The following is a 26,676-nucleotide window of genomic DNA, read 5'->3' as shown; positions in this document are numbered from 1 at the left end:
TATTTTACACTTAATTAATGGTTTAATTATGAATTATTTTTTCTTAAAGTAGAATTCATCATGTAAATTACTTTGTCCAGGAACGGGTGCACCAGAAATATCTTTCCATAAGTCCAAATTGACACTCGGTAATTCTTCACAATGTAATAATGGATTACTGAAAAGAAAATTTTGCTAATTTAATTCTATAATTTTTTCTAGATTTTTGAATGCACTTTGCTCGTGCATTATTAAAAACAAGGCACAAACATACGCTTAAGTTTATGTTACTTACTCAGCAGAAATGACTTCAAATCCTCGTGGTTGCATTATTTTAATAGCATCACCATTATCACAGAACCATCTTGAAATTGATGATTTACGTAATTCGTTTACTTGTTCTAAAATAAATAAAATTTGAGTTAAAACTCTTGTAATAATTAAAATTTAAAAGACATGTTTCAGTACATACCGACAGTAAATCCAGCATTAGGATTTTCATACCAATAACGATCTCCTACACGTGTTCTAAAGAATTGTTCAGTCATTATACAAATAAATGTTGGTCCAGCTAAAGCACCTGGTACGTGAGCTTCCAAGCTACCACCTACTGTTAAATCTACATGGTCTGGAGTTTTATATAAACTGGCCAATTTTTCAACATTCTAAATAATACAAAAAAAAAAGTTAGAAAGAAGGAAACTAAACATCTGGGAATGTGAATCTCAAAATTTCTTCTAAAGAAATTAAAGCAGATAAAGAGAAATTTAAATTTTTTTTTAAACCTCGACAAATGCAGTCATTTTATTGTGGCTCTCTCCAAACTGAACCGATTTTCTTAAAACATAGCAAAATAAATAATAGTTAAAAAAACTACAAAACACGCTTGTGTAACTAACTGAAATAAAAAGTAGAAAAAATTGCAAATTTTTAATTTTTTCGGGTAAGGAACTCCAAAATTGCACTTAAAACATAGCTATGAACACTCGCCATAAAATTACCTTTCAAACGAAACAAAATCGGTTCATCTGTTTAGGCGCTACGATGCCACAGACAGACAGACACACACACACATAGCTTTTAAACTTCTAACACCCTTTTTTTTTAGTTAAGGATGTTCCAGCATGGTATTTGCAGTTTCTATGTTAAAGCAATGGTACAAATTTTTTTCGACAGAATTTAACAAAAAATTAAATTTAAGAATTTAATAATGCTTACTATTAATTCCCAAAGTTTCAGAAATTTTGACCGTTTAAAATGGGAAATAATTATGCCAACGTCCCAATTTCGATCAATTTACGTCAAAATTAATATCTCGAAAGTGAAAATTAATTTCTAAATTTTTTTTTTAGAATTGTATTGTATAAACATTTTTTTCTACTTTTTCTTCAATATATAATAATATCATAAAAAATAGTTGGAGAGACCGGACATTTTACATGCTTTAAATGGGACATGAACCTCAAAATCGCGAACTTTGTCTTTAAATATCTCGCGATCTAAACGGCCAAAAATTATGAAATTTTAGGAATTCATAAATAAAGCTATTATAAACCCGAGAAAAAAAATTCGGCCAAATCTGTCGAAAAGTGATTTCATGCTGGTACTACCTTAAGAGGTTTTAAATGTCTAAAAATATTAAACTTACATCTTTACTTATTAAATCCAGGAAACCTTCAAATGTTTGTGCTCTTGGTAAGCCACAAAATTGTCTGTAATCATTATATGATGCTAATCCATGATCACGATTACGTTGAATATCAATTGATCGTAAATCTTGGCCTAATATATTGTTACCTCTGAATAAATAGTTTTTGATCTGGAAGAAAATGAATCATTTAGTTGATCCCTGATTTATATATTTATTAAAAAAAGGAACTTACTTCAGCGTTAAATATCACATCATTTTCTTCTTCTGGTTGTGATGCTAATCCTCGTGTTAAATCATCGAAATTTTCTACGACAACTGATGGACGATCAAACCAATCACTTAAACGAATTGATCTAGCTGCATTTCGATGAGGTGAAACAAGCCTGTAAATAATTAAATGGTTAGGTAGTTTCCCAGTAAGCTCCTTTACAATATTATGGTTCAAAAGCTTTGAAATTTTCCATAGTTATTTATAAGGTTGTAAAAACTTCGTACCAAAAAGTTGACTCACATAGGCGGACCTAAACTCCTTTTTTGGGGGTAGTTGGGATTTTTTACCAGTTTTAATATTAGTTACTTGGATCACAATGGCTCTACCATTCCTAATTGTAAATTTTAGAATATATCTACGAGTTATACTAGCAAATACTGTCTTAGCATGTAATAAAAAACAAATAATAACAAAAAAACATACGCAAGCTGTCCGGCAATAGCAGAATGGAAGTATCTGAAAGCTGCTGTTGAATGTTCATTTAAGATTGATGGATTAATATTTTCATTATAATCATCAACATGTTGATTAGTTTGATAAATAATTCGATGTTGTAAAACATTGTCTTTGCCTAAAAAAATGGAAGAACGTTAGTTTACTTGATGCAATCTAGAGATTTAGTTGCTAGAAACATTTGGCTTGACACGCCAGACGTTTTGCAATCGATTCCCATAAAATCCCTTTAAGAATTTTTGTTCTCTTGTATAACTTACCCAAAAATATTGGTAACCATTCATTATAAGTAATTGCTTGATGTTCAGCAATGAGGATACGTCTTGCTTCTTGGAATGTCAATTCATCAGGCCATTGTGGATTAATTTTTTGTAAGTAATCAGCAATTCGATTATGTTCACGTAACATGATTGTATGAAGTAAGGCCAATTGTGGATTTTGATTAATACGAACATCACCTATTTTAATGGAACAATTCAAAAAAAATAGATTAATTTGTAAATAAACGTGATCCAAATTGAGTTTCCAAATTAAAAAAAAAACATATGGAATGTAATAATAGGAATAAAAAAACTTAGTCCAAGAAGTTTCACTATCATCTATTATCTTTGGTATCATCCTGAAATTGTGCTCGCACATGTGAGTGAAGAAGACATTACATTACTCAGTGCCTCAGTATCAGACATACTCCATTTGTGCAAGAAAAAAGTGTTATTGTAAAACTGGTATCAGACATACTTCATATGTGCAGCGATGGCTATCCACAGGTGAACTGCTCATCGGCTTTTGAGCCGTAGATCTGACATCCAGAGACGTTTAGTGGAATTCAACTATTTGCTTTGATGTTTTTGCTAATATAATTTTTTGTTCTATATATATACGTAAAGACCCTCATCGAATTGAAAACCATGAGATTATTGAAAGATAAGCAAGGATATGTTTTAATTAACATTGCTGAATGGAAACGAAAAGCATTGATATTGAACAGATACAGTACTGACATCTTACTGAAACGACAAACAAATATTTTTTTCCCTTTGTAGAAAAAAATTTGTTATTTTACCTGAAGCGAAACAAACATCTAATTCTGATTGAATATCACAGACTGCAGTTTTGTTCATGGCACTTGGAGGGAATTGTCTACCACGATCATCTTCTACCAATAATCGACCACCAACAAATGCTCTTAATTGGGCGTTTTGTTGAACCGATTGACCATATATTAAATGTGCATCTAAGAATGATGTTACTGCCGTTAGCTAAAAAAGAAATAAATGTGTTATTAGTTAAATACGGTTGTTATCTTATGTAATTGAGAAAAAAAAACAGAAAGCTATTCTTCTAGTCATAAACTAAAAGTAATATATTCAAGCTTTGACCGCCCGTGGCTGTGAGAGCTTTTGATTAGAATGATCCAAAGAAAATTTAGAAAAAGTTTCACAGAAAGCCATTTTCCTATCTAATCTGTGGGATTCTTTCACCTCAAACGAAAACCGTGAATTAGGTCAAATTTAACTTTTAAGATTTGATTGCAAACTACGGACAGGTGAAACTAAATAAAAAACTGAATGCTTCTATGGAATCCATTAGCACTATTACTAAACTATTATAGTTAATGCCTATAGTTTTAGTAAAAGTATAAATTATATTTAATAATTGAGAAATTTTGAAATTACCCTTGAATTTGTAAAAAAAAATGAGATATTTTATTTTATTTGGAAAGATATTGTTTTGATATGCATCGATAAGTATATTAATGAAGCATTAAATTAAATGATAGGTTTCAAGAAAAAAACTTAAAATTGCTAAATCTACATATTTAGATCTAATGATTTAAAATTTGATTATTTTTTTCAGCCTTATTAAAAGACACGCATATAAGTAGTAAAATTTTCTAAATACTATCAATTAACTATTTGCAAGTTTGTTAGCGAAATTTCTTCGAAACCCTTCGATTTAATTTAGATTTCATCCAACCTGTTAATTATTATAAAATAAAAATGGAATACATACTTGTTCGGCTTGACGAATTTCGGATAAACAACCCCGACTTAAATCAGTAATTGTTCGTACAAAATTATTACATTGACGATCCGTAAACACTGGGTCATTTGCAGGTATAATAATTGGATAACATTGATTATGAAGAGCAGATCTGGGTAGCAATTGACCATCATCGGTACAACAGTTTATTGGGTGAGCACCTAAAATCATATGAATATTTTAGCCACCTTTGTCAGAATTTTTGAGTGTGAAAAATCGAAAATCAATTTTGACGAGAGTGCTGACCAAACTTTTCTTATTAATCTTCCAAAGGACAGGGCTGCATTTGACTAGCCTAGTATTTTAGTATTTTGTTTATAGAAAATACTTACTAATTTGTGTACTCCCAGCAATCATAGCCATATCATGGGTAATAATTTGCCCATACTGCATGGCAGCCAATGTCCATTTGGGATCTTGTCTTTCACCCGTCGGGAATAATACAATACTAACAATCCGTGGTAATGGATAATCTTGATTACCAGCATCTGTTGGTGTACTTATACCATCTCCATATTTGGCTGGTAATAATCGAACATATGACGAATTTGTTGTACCCCAAATTGGATTTCGTAAATTATTACATGATCCATCGTATGTACGATATCGGCTCTTTAAACATGCTGGTGCTTGTACCCCACATCGATTTGGATTTGTATCGACAGGTTCTTGAGGTGGAGGACCATAATCTACAGTATTTACACCACCACTGAATGCAGCACTTGTAAAATATCCAGCTGGTTCACTAAGACCAAAAGGTGATGTTTGAGTAGTTAATGGAGGTGTTGGTGTTCGGCGATTGAATATTGATCCATGTCCAGCTAGTTCAGATAGTCCTCCTGCTCCTCCACCGAATAATGAATATTTAAAATGTGGTGTGGACTGTTGTACATATACTTGGGCGGTTACAAAATATTTTGAGGATGTTATAGCGAAACTTAACAATAACAATTTTGTAGCCATTTTATACATTCTGGAAAGAAAGAAAAAAAGTCATAAGTATAACAGTCTGTTATTGGAAAAATCGTGGATGGCGTCAAGCATTAAATATGGAAGATATAAGCAGGCTTAAATATAGCCATTAATTATCCAGAATTAAATGTATCCGTTTTCTGTAATTTTGAATCGTACTTGGACAAACACTTATTTTTTTTAATACACTTCGCTCAATTTCATGACAGAAACCTTGCAAATTTGTCAAAAGATTTGAAAAGGGGTTTGTTTCTTTCAATGGCAGTCCATTTTTCTATTCTTTCGACATTTTCAAACTTCTGCAAACGTCAATAACTTTTTTTAAACATTTATGGCAATATATTAATTCTATGAATACGAAATTTTGAGCCACAGTTGAAACTACATTTATCTTCATTACCAAACATTTAGCTATTCTCCAAAAAACAAACGTAAAAAAATATTGGAAATTTCTCTTCATTATGAGCTCCCGGTCAATAGGTCAACGTGAACGAACATTTAAAATTTTTTATTTTGATTTATGATTATATTTTATGATAAGGATTAAGAATAAGGATATGAACAAATCTATTGTAATCGGGCCAAAAAAAAAAAAAAATCTCTCCATCGAACTATAGGTGTTTTAGAATCTCAGTATCTGTAAAATTAAAGGATTGAGAGACACTAAATTATTGAATAACTAGCTGTGAACTACCCGCTTTGCTGGGCAACATCCCCACTTGCACCCCTCCCTCCACATTTCCTTGCGTAGGATAACAGTTTTTTAATGTACACGTCATGCTCTTTTATTTGATACCCCACTTAGGTATACAGTGCAACCTTAATATAACGAACCTCAATATAACGAATTCCTCGATTTAACGAATTTTTCGCAATCCCCTTGAATTGTCCATAAGAGTCAATATAAAATATACCTCTACATTACGAATATTTTTTGCGAACAGCCTCTATATAACGAATTTTCAACTACATAAAAAATTTAAATACCTCTATATAACGAAATTCGTCAATTCAAAACCTTTATATAACGTATAAAGTCCCACCAATATATGACAGTTAGTATACTCCATAGTATGTAATTCATGTCGCGAGAGGTTCCGACACTTTTTTCCTCTTTATAACGAATTTTAGACCAACTTAACCTCAATATAACAAACCTCAGTTTAACGAATTACTTGATATAACGAATATTTACTGGTTCCCTTCAGATTCGTTATATCGAGGTTGCACTGTATTTGTAAATATTCGATAATTCCTTCCCACTTTCTCGCTACACCTTTCTACCCTCCGAAGGTTAAAAGTAGATAAAAACAATAGATCTTTGAAGCTGGTTGTATATTGTGTCAATATTTGAGCTTAATCGATGCACAACTTTTTTAGTTTTTGAAACATATCCCTTTCAACCCCTATTTCAACCCCTTACTCTACTATAATATGGATGTATTAAAAAAAACCGCATCAAAATCCGTTGCGTAGTTTCAAAGATTTAAGCATACAAAGGGACATAGGGACATAGGGACAGAGAAAGCGACTTTGTTTTATACTATGTATTGATATTAAGATTTATTGCAAAAAAATACACGTTTTGGGTCAAAATATATATAACTTCATATTACAAAGCACTAGCGATCCACCCCGGGTACACTTCGTACGGGTACAATGATGACACTAAATATACTACGGAATGTCTTTATTGTAAAAATGTGTTTATTCACGACATCACATTAGAAACCTCTAAAATTATCAGTGTTTCAAAATCCTATGCGTAGTTTTAAAGATCGAAGCATACATAGGGACAGACAGCGAGAAAAGACTTTGTTTTATACTATGTAGTGATTCAAAAAAAGTTTTAATCGGGTTTATAAGATTTTTTAGATACTAAATTTCATGCTGCATTTTTTACTATTCAAAACCAAAAAATTTGACGCAAGACAATATTTAAAAAAAAATTGAATGAATTTGTTACAGTCATTTTTTTTATATTAATTATGTATTGTGACAATGGAATTGATTGATAATTAATAAATAATTGATTAATCATGAAATTCATTTTTTTAATCTTGTTTTATTAATCTAAATTTTTTAAGTAGAATTTTTTTAGTCGACATTACGTACATTGTTTAATATAAATATTTGCGGTTTTATTATATAATTTTAATTTTTAAAGTACCTGTAGATATACATATAATGCAACGTGATTTAATAATAATATGATTGAATAAATCCGTTATTTATATGGATATTTCGAAGAGAGGGTAGGCCAGAACAGCAACCTCACCCTCTGATTTTAAATTTACCATTGATTTAGTTGGATATATTATATATATATTAGTCTTTATGCTAAAATACTGTTGAATAAACTGTAATTAGGGATGCAAGAGCGCTAGGGCAATTTTGAATAAAAGGCTTTTTGTTATATGAAGTTGTACAAAGTCAAAATCAATTCTGAAAAATTTGGGCTGGGTTTTCCGCTTATTTAAATGAATAAATGTCTTCAAAAGTAGACATATTTGTTGTGAACCGTTGTGACCGACTATTTAAGGATGTGTGAGTTAAGGTAGTACCTACACGAAAGTGATATTTCAAGAATTTCTCAAAACTCAGAATATAAAATATTTAATTCATAATACACATGCTGTTAAAATTAGAAGATGATTTACCATGTCATACATGAGATATTAGCAATTAAAAGTGACGCAATTTGTACGTGTACATGGGAGAAGCGTATAAAAATACACAAATTTACAAATATTATATTTATTTATCAATGAATGACGTTCACCATCTCTATGAAAAACTAATATAATGTAGAATACTATATTTAGAAAATATATTTAAAAAAATAAAAATTATTTACCATATAGTTTCGATAAAAAACTTAAATAAATAACTCGTTTTAGCGATGATTTTTTGTGGAAAGGATATGCAGACTAATGTTAAATATATATATCATAGTGTGTGTGTTTATATATATAGGAGAAACAGTAGTGAGGAACTACAGTCTTGTGAAAATAATATATGGTATAGTCATAGTAATCATAGCACAGTTAATGCACTGAATGATAGTATTAGTCCAAAACTTTTTGACTGGACTGTCGCGGAGGAACTACCTTAAGGAAGGTAGTGGAGTGGCACAAATTAAAAAAAAAATTATTTTCAATTTTGATGGTTAATTATCTCACAGCTTGACAATATAAGACGAAAAGTATAAATAACTTTTTTCGATATCTGGAGTAATTATCAAAATATCGAAAATTGAAAATTATACATTCATGAAGCTATAACAAAATTCATCATCAAAGTTGAAAATAGGGTACAAATAATTTCATCCAAAAGTCTAAACTTGCCTTGGAGCTCGTACTACCTTAAGCAAGGATTTATCTTTGCTGTGAAAGTTTGAAATGGAAAAATAGGGTACTAATAATTTCAACCAAAAGTATAAACTTGCTTTTGCGCTCTTACTACCTTAAGTAAGGATTTATCTTTACTGTGAAAGTTTGTAATGGATGCATAAATTACTTACATTTTATACCAATGTTATTTGGAGTCATTATAGATCCAATGCGACAAAGAATTTGATTTTCTAGATATATCTAATTAAGAGTTAAATATATGATTAAAAATCAATCAAAGCACATATAAAACATAGTTATTATATTCATATAAAAACTGATTCAACTACCGTGTACCTGACTAAAATACCTTCTTTTAGTAAACACTACTAACTTACAAAGAGGTGTATTACCTACACCAAAAAACTGACCTGTCAAATTTTGATTGTAAATGACGAAACTTTTGTAATCACTGAATATGCCTGACAATCAGTTGGAGGTCAAACCAGAAGGATATAAACCATAATCAAACCATAAGGATAATCGATTTTTAGCGAAGTTCCTTTTTTTTTAATAATACAATTTATTGAAACTAAATTCAACACTTATTTCCATGTGCATAGAAATGTGAGAAGTTTGAACTTTAAAAACCTCCAAGTTCTACGCTGTAAGCTTTGTGACAAACTTAGTTTTTGTGTGGCCTTTTTTGTCCCATTAAACAATCCTCCCAAAGCAACGAAGGTAGCTAAGGCAAGTTTAGGTAAATCGACTTGTTTTCAGTTGTACGATATCTAATAGACCGATGTTCTCTTTAGAGTCAGATATCTTTTTCCACAGCATTTACATAACTTGTTAATATTTTTAGCTGATATATATGGTTTATTATTATTATATTGTAATAATAAACCATGTTAAAGTATTAAATCTTATAGGTAATGACAATATTATATTATTATCAATAAATAAATGGTAATTATATTCAAACTCGTGACTCAATCAATATTATATTATTTATTTATTAGATTATATTAGATATATAAAACATACATAATTTTTTTTTAGTAAAAAAGTTAAATTTTATATTTATTTACTAAAAAAACCAATTACTTTTTAGGGATCCGTAAAAAAAGTTTATAAAAAGTTTACAAAATAAACAAAAGTCAATAAATAATCTCAAATTGTTTAACATAAAATTTAAACAAAAATGTTTTATATATGAAATAAATGCACCATGACTTTTGATTCCTTATAATGATCGAAAATCAATAATTGTAAAAATGTATTTTATAATAGTTTTCAATAACAAATGTTCATGTTCTACCTCTGTGTTTAATTCTATTATGGTAGTTTTCGTTTCATTTTTCTTACAAAAAGTGTTTATTTACATTAATACCGACTACCAAACCCTTTAAGCTTTAACATACACCATCGCTTTTATATAGGATCAAAAGATAATTTTTTAGTTCATTTATAGAAGACCTTATATTTTTCTTTTCTTTCTTGTTTGTATATATAGGTCGCGTGTAGCAGGTTTTTAGAAAATTTATGAATAAACAAATTATCATTACGAAAATAATAATAAAAATTAAATTAGATATTTTGGTAAAATCACGATAATTTTATAATTTTTTTACTTAATAATTTGTATTATATCAATTTTTTTACAAAATTTTAGAAATAATTTTTTTTTTTCTATTAATTTTACACGATTTTTGTAAACCATGTTTTAGTTTAGTTAATCGTGAGAAATTTTGTTTTACTATCTAAATTTTTTCGATAATTTTTATTAATAATAATTTATTATTAATAATTCAAGGAACTGAAATACTGACATAATATGTAATAATTTTTATACAAATTAATATTGTTGTTAAATTACATACAAAGAGCAAATAATATCATTAATAAAATTAAACATAATAATTTTTAACTTTTAGTTTAATTTAAATAGTGATTTAAGATTTTAAGGAGATCCTCCCACTGATTACGCACTTTTTAAATAAAATTGTAGAATAAATAATTTATGTTATAAAGTTAGCAAGTAAGAAAATTGTGTAACACTGATTAACGAAAAATCAGCAAGGAACATATTGAGAAAGCCGCCTTTAATATGTGGAATATATCAAATTTACTTGTGCTTATATCCGAACTTATTAGAACTTTTTGAGCATGTTGTCAGTACCTACATAAAGTAAACTGGAAAGTAGCAAGCATTAATTTTAGTTCCCGTGATAAATTCATCAGTTTTTGTGCTGAATAAAACATAAAACAAGTGAAAACAAACAATTTTGTCAAACAATGTCACACATATATAACAGATATTCCCATATAATACATACTATACAATTGGCACATATTTTGCGCGCTCACGGGTAAACAGTGATGTTTATGAAAAAATGTTTCAAACAAAAGTTGTTTATTTTTTATAAGGAACATTTTTTACATTTAAACATTTTTATTCTACCTCTAACGATTTACAAGATGGGTCCTACGGACCCCAAGACCCAATTGATCTATGTTGCTCATTTACTCACTTTTACGCACTCAGCTCACTTTAAAAATTTCAGCTTGATATCTCTTTTCGTTTTTGTTCATAGTATCAACTTTTTTAAGCGTTACAAACTTGGGACTAAACTTAGTATACCTTGATATATTTCATATACATGGTATAAAAAAGGAAAGATAAACTTTCTTTTCATTACAACTCCGTTAATTTTCGTGCAAATTACTTGAAACTATATTCATTTTCAAGGCTTTTTATAGTAAAAAGTGTATGACATACTTTTTATTTTACGTTAAATACCTTCGAAATACACTTAGATGACACTTTTTGCTTCGATTGTATCGCTTTAATTTAAGTAGAAAAATTGTGCAATAATAAAATTATTTTTATATGCCTATTTTTTTGCTTTTGACTTGCCAGCTGCAGCGGGCGGTCCTCCTTAAACTGAAATAATTTTATAATTCATTTATACCTAGATAATAAACCTACTACTAAGTTTTTTTACAGCAAAAATACATATTATTTTAATGAATTAATAATTGAAAACGAAAGTAAGTTGTTGATACAGATTGAAACTCACATGAGAAAAAAATTGTATGTACAATATTATTAACATATGATCAAATAAATATTTAGTCTGGCTATTTACTTGTTAATTAAAAAAAAAAAGTGAAAACAAACAATTGATTGAGTTAATTGTTGAAATACCATGTATAGACAGTGTTGATTACTCTATCACATTACACATACATACATGTCACACATATATAATTGATAATCCCATATAATACATACTATAAAAATTACGCCCTCACGGATAAACATTGATGTTTACGAAAAAATGTTTCAAACAAAAGTTGGTTTTTTTTATAAAGAATATTTTTTACATTTAAACTTTTGTTCTATCTCTAACAGTTTACAAGATGAAACCCAATTGACCTATGTTGCTCATTTTCGAAGTCGACCTCACATTTTCCGTCCTGAGTACACAGTAAAAATCAGCTTGATATCTTTTTTCGTTTTTGAGTTATGACAGACGGATGGACGGACGGACAAACGATAATGAACTAATTAGAAGATTCTACGAACACCTCTACCAAAATTTTGTTCATAGCATCAATATTTTTAAGCGTTACAAACTTGGGACTAAACTTATTGTACCTTGGTATATTTTTCATATATACATGGTATAAAAAGTAGCGGTGACTTATGTTTGAATGTTTTTATCAATATTTTTTAATTTAAATTAACAATTTTTTTTTGTGACTGCTGTTTTTAATATTTTGTATAGAAATTATTAATTTATTTATCGGATAAAAATTTATTAATAATGCAATTTTATTGAAAGCTTGAATAAATTTTATAAATTATTTATTGGAATTAAAAATTTAAAATATGGTAGAAATGAAAATAAATTTAAAATATCGAAACGACAGTTGCCATGTTAGATAAAATGCCGTACGAATCAATATTTTTTGATTACTAAATAAGAGGTATTAAAAAAAATTTGCTTTGATTTTTCTACCCTTATAAACTTAGCCTTATCACCTACTTACTATGCTATGAAAATCGGTCTTAAAACATCAATAGGTATATTTTATTTAGGAATTCAAATAGGTTAGCGAAAAAAATAGCCCCGGAAAAAATTGTGACGGCTAAATCCTAAATATACATCTCAAAAACACATTTGATATTGATTTTTGATAACTCTAAATTGATGTAACGCTTGCTTTATAATTTAAAACGGAAATATTATCGTAATCGATATCCACATGATATTTTCTTTGTGCAAAGAAAATTGTTGAGCTTTGATTTAGATATATAATATATATAATATACAGAGCGTCTTTTTTAATTTGACATTTACAAAAATTCTCAATGATTTTGTGTTTAAAAAAGAAACATTTCTTAATTTTTAAATTTCTTAAATTTATTTAAGTATTTAAACAAAAGTTCTCGCGTACGAAAACCAGGAAAATATCTATTCTTTTTTGCTCAAATTACAAAAAGTTATCTTTTTTCCTCTAAAAAATACGATTCACCTACAAAAAATATAGAGTTCTGTTTGAAAAAATGAAGAATTGTTTATAAATAAAACATAAGTTTTCAAATTAAAATAAACCAGGAAAAATTTCAATGTTAAAAGACTTTTTATTTGTATTTAATAAATAAAAAACTAAAAAATAACATAACTGCATCAATTAGGTACAAATTGATTTTAGAAAAAAGTAGCAAATTGTAACAAATTGCATTCAACAAAAAACAAGGTAGGTATAATTATTTTGTAAACATTAAAAAATTACACATATTTTTTACACGCAAAAAAATTGTTTAATAAATAGAAATCAATTTAACACACTAAATTACTTGCTTACATTGTAATAACAACCAAAACTAAAATAAATAATTAAAAAAATATTATGTATAAATGAGTATACAGTTTGTTTTTAAAACTAATGAGATATAAGTATCTAGCAACGTCACGAAAAAGTTGATTTTAAGACACCTTGATTTAAATATTTCTTCTGTTATTGATATAAGGTTGGGATGAAATACGCCTGCCACCTGTTTAAACGTTCATATCTTGCTGTTAAGATAATTTTGTAAATAGTATATTACACTTGTAGGGAGCAAAAGTAAAGAATGCTTCAGACCTCAAGTTCATTGTCACCCGAAGGTGAAGCCGAAGGTGAAGCCGAAGGTGATAACAATGACATTTGAGGCATTCTTTAATTGTTCCCGTGGCGTGTATACTATTTTTACCCCGACCGAGACACAAAGCGGCAACTTCGTTTTGCACAGCGGGCAGAAAGTTGACATGTTCTGCACGGAGGTGATAATAATCATTTTTCATCACATTTGCCAATATAGTTTATAATTTCCAGACAATTTTTCAAATTAGTATAAGCTAAAGGTCCTAAAACTTACTTCTTCTACCGCCCACATCGAGTTACAAATAGCTTCACCGCTTCTGTATAGATCTCTAGTAGAATAAAAAAAATTGTATCGTCTGCAGAAGACCTCGCAAAAGGTACATGCAGAGTAATTTTTACTTAATAAATGCAAAAATCTCTATGAGAACTGAACGTGTAGTTTCTTAGATTTACCCAAAATTTGATGCTATACCTCGAAGTAATTTCAGTCCTTACCTTCAAAACTTGGGGTCCTATTACAAAATCAACCAAATTTGTGTGATTATTTAGGGTAACTAAGGCCACTTTTTTGGGTAAAAGCCATTTGACGATTAGATTAGATTTTTTGTCTTAAAAATATCTCACTATTTCATCCCGATTTTTATAATTTACGGGTTAAAATTACTTTATATACCAATTTCCATCATATGCCGATACAATAATTTCTTAATGATTTTCCCATTTTTTAAAATGGTTCTTGTTTGCAAATTTAGATAAAAATTAAGTAATTTTTTGGATTATTTGATTTTTGAACGTGTAATTTCTGAAATGTCCTAGGATTTTTGTCTTTTTCTAGTAAACAAAAGCAAAAACTTCCCACCAACAAAAGTTTCTATACGGCTTAAATTTTAATGAATAAACAAGTGAGATATATACATATATTAAAGAATTTTAAAGACATGTTATATTATATTTAATATTATGATTACTATTGGCAATGATTACGAAATTAATATTTAATACTTGATTGTTCCAAACATAGTCAATATTAAAAATATTTAATAACATATATTATTTAGTTTAAAATTATATACACTTACTATAATGGTACATATACCTAAACTATATTGGAGACAAACATGAAAATAATAATTATTGCAAAATAGAAATGTTTAAAATTTTCTTTAACAAAAAAAAATAATTGGTTATAATAATTATGATAACTTATGACGTTTGGGAATTTAATTCTTTCATCACAAGAAAGTTATTTATTATAGTATAGATATAAATAAAATGAAACGAATGAAATTTGAAATAATTATAATTAAAAGACGGAAAAATGGGTTGAAAATTAACATTAATGTTTTTATCCAAGGCCGGTATTATTCTAACTATGCTTCCTATCGCACGATATATGTTTTCTGGTTGGAAGTTAAAACAAAACAAAGTGCAACAGACACCAAAAACCAACATCTAGGCTACCTAGGAAACTAAAACTTTTACAATCGATTCAGATTGCCATTAATTTTGAGAAAATGCAAAAATCTTATGTTTTATCATTTAAAAACATTGAGTTGTGAAAGTTATCAGAAGTTAAAGAAAACAGAGATAATTTAAAGTAAGTACAATGAAATTTTCATGTTATGTCTTAATAAATATCCTGATCAAAACAAACGTAATGTGCTCACATATTGGGTTGACTACTAAGTCAGAAGTATGTCTTTTTTAAACTGATACTACAATTATTTCATACAGTAAGTAGCTATAAAAATAAACTAATACCTACCTTACCTACAAAAATTAATACCTACCTTAAATTTTCAAAAAATATCTTATAAATAAAAAAAGTGAGCACATGTATAATATAAAGACCCAAGGTACGAAAGAAATATATTTCCCACCGAGTGGCCTATCGTCATGGTAGTTCTTATTTACGCTTTTGTTGCCAAACTGCATGTTTTCAGGAAAGATATTAATACAAGAAGTATTTTCCGAAATTGCAAAATAATGTATCAACGATTATTTGACGGCTTGTTAAACATTTCTTTAGATGTCCCATCTATTATATATATATTTGTTGTGTGTAGATGTTAGTCACTGAATTTCTCCTAAACGGATGGACCGATTTCAATGAAATTTTGTGGTCAACTGGATCCGATGATAGTTGATATTCACCATTCGATCTACTACAATTGTTTTTGAGGATTCAGCACCCAAAAAAAAATTGAATTTCATTAAATGGTGGGAGCGCATATAAATATTCAAATTTTTACATGCTAGCACGCCCTTTCAAATTACGACGCTTTTCAATATAATTATGGCGCCAAGCTAGTGTAAAAAAACCTATTTACATTAATTATTAACAAATGCAATTTTAACAAATTTTTAATTAATAATTTCATATAGCAGCATTTAATATGTATGTTATTGATTTTTAAATATAAATATTTAGGTGAACTAGAATGTTTATTAAATATAAAAAATAATCAATCAGTTTTCATTTAGTTATATTTTTATCCTATATTTATTGACAAATTACATTTTTTAATTATGATTTTGAAAAAAAAAAAAATCTAACTAAATAGGTAAAAATTGACATTTTTCTTAATTTTTATTAAAGCATATCATAAACAGACATTTTTAATGCAGTAAAAATACTGAGAATAACACACCTTTATTAAAATATGGATTAAAATAATATAGAAATTTTGTATGTAAAAACGTGTGGGTGCTCAAAATACTTCGTGTTGAATTTCTGAACGGTTAATATTAGTGAAGGTAGGTATCCCATCTTTTTTTATTTGTATATAAGTAAACTTCTTTATTACTTCGTATCTTCTAAACGGCTCAATGGATTTCAAAATTTAAGGTATCATTATATATTTGTCTCAAAAACCCAAGTGTTCTTAGATGGTTGTTTGAAAAAACACAACAAAATAGCGTATTATGGGAGCGAACTAGTAATGAGTGAATAAGAAAAAATTTTCAAAACCTATCGAGTATGGTGTCAAAATAAAGAAAATATAAAGGATATTATAAGAGGAATATAAGAAAATATTAAGTTATACTTTCAAAGTTAATTAGGAATGTTTAAAGTATAATAAGACGGTTTTCTTAGTGCTGAGACACTAAAAAGTCTAAAATAAAATAAATAATTAAAAAAATAAAAAATCTATCTGTGTCCTGCAGTTTGCACAGTGACTTTAACAGTCGATTAAAATCTAAACCGACTCAAATCTTCCTAATAATGGGCCCCGACTGTTAATTTCGCTTTGTAAACTACTGAACTTGTTTTTGGAAACGGCCTTAATTAATTGGAACATATTCAAGACAGACATGATCAAGTAATGACATTTGGTGCACATGTCCATGAGACTCTAATGTAAATTTTACAACGTAGTGCCCATGCAAAGGGGTCAAGTGGAGAGTTAACAAATTTGAATTTTTTTTTAGCATTCCATTTCTTTCATGTAATCATCAAATCCCAAAATTAATTTTAGGATATGGTGTCCTATAAACAACGCGTGCGAATTTTTCAACCAAAACCATTATCACAAATTATTACTAATTCTTAAAAATAGCCATATATCATGGTCAGTTTTATATTAGCAAATCCAAAGTGTCAGAAACTAAATTTGCAGAAATATATCAGCTGAAACTTTTTTTTCATTTAATGCATGCTCTAAAATTGGTTATAAAGTCTGATGAACATTTCTACGATATGCAATTGTTTAATCCTAAAATTTGAGGTGAAATTCGTAAACTCTCGCTTCCATTTTAACGTTATTCGTTAACATTGAATTGATACAAAATTTTAAACCATTTTAAAAGTTCATACTTCAAACAATTTAACCATATACTTCATCTTAAACAATTTCTATTTTTCAGATTACAAAATAAATAATTATTTCTCATGTATTATAGTTTTTAACACAATTAACTACAGAATAATTACCACAAAATAATTGATTGCAAAAAATTTATATTATTTCGAAATTAAAAAATTTAAGAAAAAAAAAACAAGAATACAAATCTGTTGGGATTTATTTTATTAAATAGACAGATATTTATTAATTAATTGATTTTTGATGTAATAATTAAAAGAATTTAATGAAAAAATAAGAATATTCAACTGTTTTAGACAGAAAATCTCATGATAATAATATTTTAATTAAATAATTATTAATTATAGTAATTTATTTAATAGATAATTAATTATTTATACATTGTCCATACAGTTATTAACATAAAGTTACAAAAAATCTTATATACATACTGAGATGCATTGACAAATACAAGCTGTTTTGTTTACTAAATAAAAAAACTTTTAACAAAAAGAAAACCGACTTCAAAAGGAAAACTTTTCCAATACAAATTAAAATGCACTAAAAAGTAAAAAAATAACAATAACGATAATAATGTAGTTAAAATTATTGTTTTGGAGTCGGTGTCAGCCAAGGAAACAACTCTGACAGAACAGTTTTCTACATTAGCTTGGCTGACACCGACTCCAGAAATAACAATAATTTTAACTACATTATATTATCGTTATTTTTTTACTTTTTAGTGCATTTTAATTTGTATTGGAAAAGTTTTCCTTTTGAAGTCGGTTTTCTTTTTGTTAAAAGTTTTTTTATTTTGTGATTTTTAGTGAATCTGAAGTACACTCACTAATTTGTCACTAAAAAAGAATCATCGAAGTGCCAATGAGTTTTTCGTCCTCTTGTCGTGCATACTTAATGCAAATTTAAGACTTTTATGGTTTTCACATGGATACCGTTGTCAGAACTGTACCAAAATGAAATGGGACCAAACGGGAAGCACCAGCTTTCAAACAGATAAAGAATTCATCGGTTCACCCAGTCAAAACGGATCAAAATCGGTTCACCCAGTCAAAAGTTCTGAGGTAACAAACATAAAAAAAAAAAAATACAGTCGAATTGATAACCTCCCCCGTTTTTGTTTGAAGTCGGTTAAAAATAAAGCATAATATAAGTATATAAAATGAACATATGAGCTTTTAAGCTCAAATTTTCGGCTTCTTGAGCACGGTTCCAACTCACATCGACGAAATAAAGAATTATGTTATAGGGAAACTTTTAACGAAGAAAATGCTCTTGTCGTTGGATGCTTCGTTACCGATCGCGCAAGGCTTTTCTGAAGTACTCATTTTTGCATTTTTGGAAATTTTAGAAGAACTTTATATTATTTTGTAACGAAAATTTTGTACAAAAAGATAACATTAAAAGCTACAATTTGAACCCCGAACTGATTGCGTGTGAGTCATACAAACTGAGAAAATAAATGAAAGAACACGCGATTTTTTTTTTGGAAAAACCGGCTTTTTTCTCCTAATTATCGGGTCGAAAAACCGGACGAGTTAATATTTTTTAATAGAGGTAGAATTTTCATCTCAGCTTGTACTAATAGAGTCATATCTTTTACTACTTTCTCAGACCTAAATTATCCTCTTTATATCGACTATATTTCGATATTTATAAATGTATAAATTCGTCAGCACTCGCTGACTCGCTTCGGTATATATGAGGTCGAAACTTTTTGTATTTTCATTTAATTTTATCTATTTTCGAATTATGAATTTTTTAAATTTTTTCAACAGATCTACAGTTTTTAAAAATAAATTTTGTTCAAGTCCTTCAAAAATGGTCAGTACTTTATCACCCGAGTAAAAGCTAAGCAAAAAAATATTAAGTAACTGAAGTTATCGGGCCTGTTCATGTACTTTTGTTAGTTTAATTATTTATATTATTTCTCTGCTCAAATATTTTCTCTCTCAAACATCATTCAATAATCACGTAATAAAGCTGTTTTAAATTAGCTAGTACATTAAAAAATATATTGATATAAAATAATGTAAAAGTTTAATGTAATGATTTACAAAATTACAGAATATTTAACGCGTAAAAACGCATGTTCAGAACGCGTGAGCAAATCTCTCATCACGCGACTTAAAATTTCCGAAGGATTGATGCGAATGCTGACGGGTTAAGAGACATTCCAATTAATTGATTTTTGTTGCAATAATTATAGGAAATTAATATAAAAAAAAGTATAATCAACCTTTTATATTCATGAAAGTCTCATGATAATAATATTTAATATAAAATAATTATTTATATTATAAATTCATTTATACATTGTACATACAATAATTAACATAAAATTATAATAAAAAAAAATCTTACTTATACTTGAGAAACATTGACATATTTAAAACATTGTAATAATAAGTGAAATATGATATAATAATGAAACTTGGAACTGAATTCTATTGTTTACCGTTTATAATCAATTAATTAACAATTTATTACAAGGTGTTACAGATATAAAAATACTCAATTACTACCTAAGTAAATCACTATGCGATTCGCAACTTTTTTAACTTCTCAATATAGTAACGCTATTGTAATAAGCAGGGCTCCTCTTCTATCTAGGGCAAAAATTATGTTCGCTACCTTTTACACTAACTTCATATAAGTTATGGGCTTATTATTCCAAAGATGGGATGTTATATGCGAGATATTGTCGGATGGGATGCCCCCAAAAAATATTATGTTACTTATATACAAACTACTCGAAATAATTACTTATATCCCCGCCAAACATAAACGGAAGGAAAAGAGTTGGCCGTGTAAAATCGGTAACAAATTCGGGGTAATTTTTGTGTGTTTTTAAAATAAATGTTATTCATTGAAAAAGTGGACTCCTTCTTTCCTATTTAGGTATTTCCTCTTCTTTTCTTCGGCTTGGCTGTCTTATGATTTTCTTAGGCGACAGCATTCACAAATTATAAGACATAACACCACTTTAAAACACTCTGACCTGTCTAAGGATTTACAGCTGCAAAACTTTAGTTAATACTTTTCCATCGGGTTGCTAAGCATGGAAATTTTAATAAGAATTTTCTTCGGATGAAAAACTGAGGACTCCGTGGATTCACTCCGCGCTCTCAATGTCGGGAAAATACCGCTCTGCATTTGCCCAACTGGCTTTCTCCTTAGATTGAGCTCTGGTAGCAGGTCTAAAAATCCAAATATTAACACTACTTCTTGTAAATTGATTCGTGAGTGACGTTCATTCCTTTTAGACTTTTTGTTTTTATCTTGGCGATTTTTCGATTTTTATCTTGGCGATGATTTAATAGTATTTTTTTACTAGATTTTTGTTGCATTAACGCAAAAATCGCAAGCTTAAACAGTAGAGGAGGAAATTATGACCATTTGAGTTCCTGTCTCTGCTATGACGCCACACTCGTGCGCGCCTTGTCTTTATGATGTTTATTCCCACGTTTGTTTGTTTTTAGTGCGTGTGTTCCGTCTGAAATGTATCTGTGTTTTTGGTACGCTTAATTTTACAAAAACTACTAAATCCGAACACTTTCATATCATCGTAAGCTCGCGAAAAAAATCGAAGAGAATATTTTCCATTTCCGTTGCATTTACTTAAAAAAATCCTTTCAAATGAGCCAACACTCGATCCCCTGTAGCATTTAAAAAAATCAACTTTGTGAACGATCCCTATTACAGTGAGAGTGAAATGAGTTATTCCTGAATCACTTTGCACATTTGATTGTTATCATTTATTCAGCATTTTATTTTATTTATATTAATTAGTTATAAATTATTGCTATTATTTGCGTTATTAATTATTACATTTTTTTTTTCTGTTTTAATATTTTATTAACTGTTTTACAAATTTCTGCTGTACATTTTTTCGACAATCGAAAACATGATGAGGTGTTTTATATATTTTTTTGTGTGCAGTGTAATAAAATAATAGAATTTCTCATGGGATTAAATAGATGAAATTTTAAACAATTAGAAGGGAATAAGAAATCGTGATATAAACACACCTGGACACATTAATATTTATGCATTGTTTACCTTGTAGAATTCCACTTGTATTAATTGTTTGATGCTTAAATAGTTCGCTTAATCGATTAAATAGGTGTGTCATATTAAAATTTGTTGTAACTACTGTTTGCAGGTTACACAATATCTCATATTTACACTGTTTATAATTTTTTTTGCATACAATTTAACCAATTATTTCTTCTTATTGACCTCAAAGTATAGGGAAGTTATTGTATTAGGTCTGAAAATTCAAGTAGACATTTTCAACATGTTTTTACGATTCATAGTCAGGATAATATATTTAGACCACTTGCAGTTTGATATCTATGTGTACCTTAGACCATTAAGTAACATAGATTGAGCGTCAAATGATTTTAAGCGTGCCAACATCTGATGTAATTGCTTGGGTCAAATCCATCATGATGGCGATGTAGAAATGTCAAAACAAAGTGTTGTTGTCATACTTTTCATTGTAGATTCGTAAGAAAAAATGTAAAGTGATACGTGATAAGTATTTTTCAAAAAGCGAAAAAGTGAATTCACGATATTTTATGTAAAACATTTCGTGATATGAAAATTTGACATTCAATGAAGTATGTTAACGTAAAAAATTTTTAAATCTAGAAGAACATAGTACTCATTTAGAACCATTTAAAATATCCTAATATTATTTTAAAGCGATTTATTATTATCTTTAGGATACTTTATTGCAAAATAGGTAAATAAGAGTCAATATTACAAATAAAAAACTGAATATAATAACATTTATCCAATAACCTGTATATATTTTGTTTTATTTCCTTCAATTATTAAAAAATGTGTCGCTAATTTGTCAATAAATATAGCGAAAAAAAGTATGTAAGAATATAATCTTGAATTTCGGTTATTAGGTTACAAAATAACTATTCGATTATAAATTTAATTGAATGAAAATATATTTATTGTAAAACATTAGTTTTAAAATTACAGAAACACGTTTTTAGAATTCATTGAATAATTACTACTCACTAAACGTCAAAATCACTTACAGTAGTACCAACTTAGTTTTTAACACAATACCCTAGTGTTTTTAGGACAAAAATAATTCGTTATCTTCAACACTTTCCCTTATTTGAAGTCCAGTAAAAACTAATAAGATAGTCCCAGATTCTCTCTGAGAGCTTGAAGTCGTGGGCGAGGAACAGGCTTCGTCAAGATGTCTGCCAACTGATGTTCAGTTCCGATATGAGCCACAGTTAACATGCCCGCTTTAATTCGGTCTCGGATGAACAAGTATTTTCGTTGAATGTGCTTGGTCCGAAAGTGAAATTCAGGGTTGTCACTAAGTTTTCTTGCTGACTCATTGTCAATTCTGAGGACAGGAACTGCTGATAGACCAATCAGCTCTTTGAAGAGTCTGGAAATCCAAATTGTTTCCTTTGAACCAAGGTTTGCTGCAACTATTTCAGCTTCACAAGTTGAATCTGCAACCAGTTCCTGACGACGACTGAGCCAAGTGATGGCAGCTCCTGCAAATTTAACGATCACACCGCTAGTTGAGTGCATGGTGTTTGGACAACCAGCAAAGTCGGCATCACTGTAGCACTCTAATACACGAGTTTTGGGCTCACACTGGTATACCGATTTTAAGTTAATAGTACCAGCCAGGTAACGAATTACTCGTTTTGCTCGGACAACATCTTCTTCCGTTGGATTTGCCAAGTGTCGCGACAAAACACTTACACTGAACGCAATATCGTAGCGGGTTCCGCGGGCTACGTAGAGTAGTGCTCCAACAGCTGAGCGATATGGAAAATCAGGAGCTTTCCCTGGACCTTGAGCAGTGAGTTTTTCCATCGGTGTAAGGACAGGATTGCAACCATCCATATTAAATCGCGAAAGGATTTTCTTTATATATGCCGATTGGCCGACTTTGATGTTGTTCTATTTCAAGTCCAAGAAAGAAGGACGCTTTTTTCACGACAATTTCAAATTGAGAACTTAGCTGTTTAATGAACAAGTCCATTTCAGATTGGCAATTTGCTGCGACCAACCCATCATCAACATAAAGTGCAACGATGATCTTGCCAGCCGGAGTTTGTCTAATATAGACACATGGGTCTTCAGGGCTCTGAAGAAATTCCATATTAATCATAAAATCATCAAACCGCTTGTTCCAACAGCGTGGAGCCTGCTTAAGTCCATACAAGCTTCTCTTCAAGCGGCAGACTCGATTAGTCCCATCTTCGTACCCCTCAGGTTGCTTCATGAAAATTTGCTCCAGAACATCGCCGAATAAAAATGCTGTTGCAACGTCAAACTGACACAGCGCCATTCTTTCCACAGCTGCAATGGACAACAACGATCGGACGACTTCCAACCGTGCAACCGGACTGAAAGTGTCTGCATAATCAATGCCGGGTCGTTGCGCGCATCCTTTTATGACCAATCTCGCGCGATATTTGTCAACACTTCCGTCAGGATTACGCTTGAGTCGATAAACCCACCTATTGCTGATAGCTTTCTTTCCTGGAGGGAGTTCAGTCAATTCCCATGCATCATTTTTATGCATGGACTTGATTTCGTTGTCCATGGCTGATCTCCATTCAATGCTATCTTTACATTTAATCGCTTCACCAAAATTAGTTGGTTCGTCATCGGTCAGAAATACTTCAGCAAAATTAGATGTTACATAGTCCTCTAGCCCTTTTGGGGGTTTTCTTTCCCGAGTCGGTGGCTTAGATGGTTTGATAGGAATTTTAAGAGGCACAGAGAATGAATCCGAATCATTGCTTGATTCCCTATCTGAAACATCTGTGTCGGGCTCGTCTTCCAATGTTTCCTCAGCAGGTTTTTCTTGATGCACCTGATCTTCCTCAACATCACCACTCTCGTCTTTCTTGATAGGCCATATTTTCTCGATGTTACAATTTCCAACTTTCTCATGAAATATTACATCACGTGAGACAACAACATTTCTCTCCTCATGGATGTAGACCCGATATCGCTCATCACCATCATATCCAACAAGGTAGCCGATTTTTGCCTTTGGATCCATTTTCCGTCTCTTTTGTGCTGGAAGATGAACGTAACATTTAGAGCTCACCACTCGCAGGTGTTTGATCCGTGGTTTCTGACCAAACCAGAGTTCAAATGGCGTTTTATTAGCAATTGGCGACTTTCCCACTCGATTGAGAATGTACCCGGCGGTGATGACAAGCTCCGCCCAAATTTCCACAGGAAATTTTGCATCAGGATTTGCATACTTAAATGTGCGTGCCATTTCGACTATTGTCCGATTCTCTCGTTCTACAGCACCATTCTGTTCTGGTGTGTAGGGGGCAGTTAGCCGCTGAGTCACCCCATACTCTTTTAGAATTTGACGCACATCACCATTATCGAATTCCCCGCCGTTGTCACTGAGGAACTCCTTAACGTGGTGATTTCGAGTACGAGCTTTGGCTAGTACTTCCCGCAGGGCCTCCTTAACTGCTGATTTTTCTTTGGCAACAAAACAGTAACGGTATCTTGAATAGTGGTCCTTAATAACGATTAAATAACGCCTACCATTGAAAGATGGGTCGAATGGACCACACACATCACCAGACAACAACTCACCAGGGGCTGAGGCCTTAACTCTGGTTCCGAACGGTAGTCGATGCGCCTTTCCAAACTGACACGGCTCGCAAATTTCTTTGTCCATAGGAACTTTGATACCTAATTCAGATTCAAGTTTTAATCTGACATATCGTTTGTCCATGTGACCCCAGCGCTGATGATACAGCTGAAGCGTTTGATCATTCTCAGCTACATTAACGCACGCCTCTGCTGGTTGAATCGTGTGGAATGAAGCACAATATAAAGTTCCACCTGAGTTCCGAGTACCCCTGAATACTGTCTGCCCATTTATACTGAAGTGACAGTCAGTGTCAGTTGATTCAAATTTGCTGTCATGATTCCGATCATGTGCCGCAAGTACAGACACAAGATTCCGTGATATATCAGGAACGTACCATACATCATTGAGAGTGAAAGTTTTCAATTTTCCTTTGTCATAATTTGCGACTTCAATTGTTCCACTGCCAAGAGCCTTTAGAGTTTCCTTTCCTGCCGCTCTGACGGTAGCATTCGACTTAACAGGAAAAGGAGTGTACTCACTAAACCAGCTCAAATTTGACGTAATGTGTCGTGTAGCCCCATTGTCAATCCACCATTGGTCATTTGTAGTTGTCATATTGACGTCACTGCTTAAAGAAACTAGTGCAACGCGAGAATCAGTCACATTGGCGTGTGACCCTTTTGGTTTACTGTCATTAGCTGATTTGGCGCTAGTTCCACTGGCAGCACGAGCTGGATACGGGGGTTTTCCGTCAGCTTTCCATTTTGCACATTGACGAATCCAGTGGCCTTTAGCTGAACAGTAATTGCACTTTGAATTATTGAGTTTCTTCTTCTGATTACCAGGAGCGTTAGTTGCGCTTAAAATCTCACCAGATTTTAACGATGGTACAACATTACGTTCATGAAGTATCAATGCTGACGAGATATCTTCTATAGTTTTATCTTTGTTCGCTTTCATCAAAAGATAGCTTGATTTGAATGACTCAAAACGCTTAGGTAAAATATGCATGACTTTTGAAACAAATAATAACTCTAAGAAATCCTCAACTGTTTCTATGTTACGTGTCTTCAAGCCAGCAGCAAACTCACGATGTTGATTCTTCACTCGAGATAGCATAGATGCAGCTTCTTCAGTTTCATCCCATTGCATGCTGAAGAATTCGAGACATTGCCGAAACAACTGGTCTTCAGCCTTGTTATCAAACTGCTGAACTAAAACGTCCCATGCATCCTTAGCTGATAATCTACCTGATATTCGTTGGTGTAGTTCATCACTCACACACTGGGAGATAACGATTTTAGCTTGAGTTGCCGATTTGTTGTATGCACTTAGTTCTTTCTTCTCGTCGTTGGTAGGTGGTGTTG

At 30.5% G+C, this 26,676-nt stretch overlaps 1 protein-coding gene across 1 annotated transcript; it reads right to left on the bottom strand.

The window, feature by feature from the left end:
- Positions 1-30: 30 nt before the first annotated feature.
- Positions 31-23,577, bottom strand: LOC123294443 (peroxidase). The gene is made up of 11 exons (XM_044875482.1): positions 23,051-23,577; positions 4,730-5,370; positions 4,368-4,558; positions 3,418-3,613; positions 2,615-2,812; positions 2,325-2,472; positions 1,863-2,013; positions 1,628-1,798; positions 452-644; positions 275-380; positions 31-157 (listed from the first exon to the last, which is right to left on the bottom strand). The coding sequence occupies exons 1-11, from the start codon at positions 23,575-23,577 to the stop codon at positions 34-36; spliced, it is 2,646 nt and encodes an 881-aa protein (XP_044731417.1). The 3' UTR covers positions 31-33.
- Between the last annotated feature and the right edge of the window lie 3,099 nt (positions 23,578-26,676).

This window comes from Chrysoperla carnea, chromosome 1 (genome assembly GCF_905475395.1).
Source record: "Chrysoperla carnea chromosome 1, inChrCarn1.1, whole genome shotgun sequence".
Lineage (NCBI taxonomy): Eukaryota > Metazoa > Arthropoda > Insecta > Neuroptera > Chrysopidae > Chrysoperla > Chrysoperla carnea.
The sequence above is the reverse complement of the archived record's forward strand: the minus strand, read 5'-3'. Positions and strand labels throughout refer to the sequence as shown.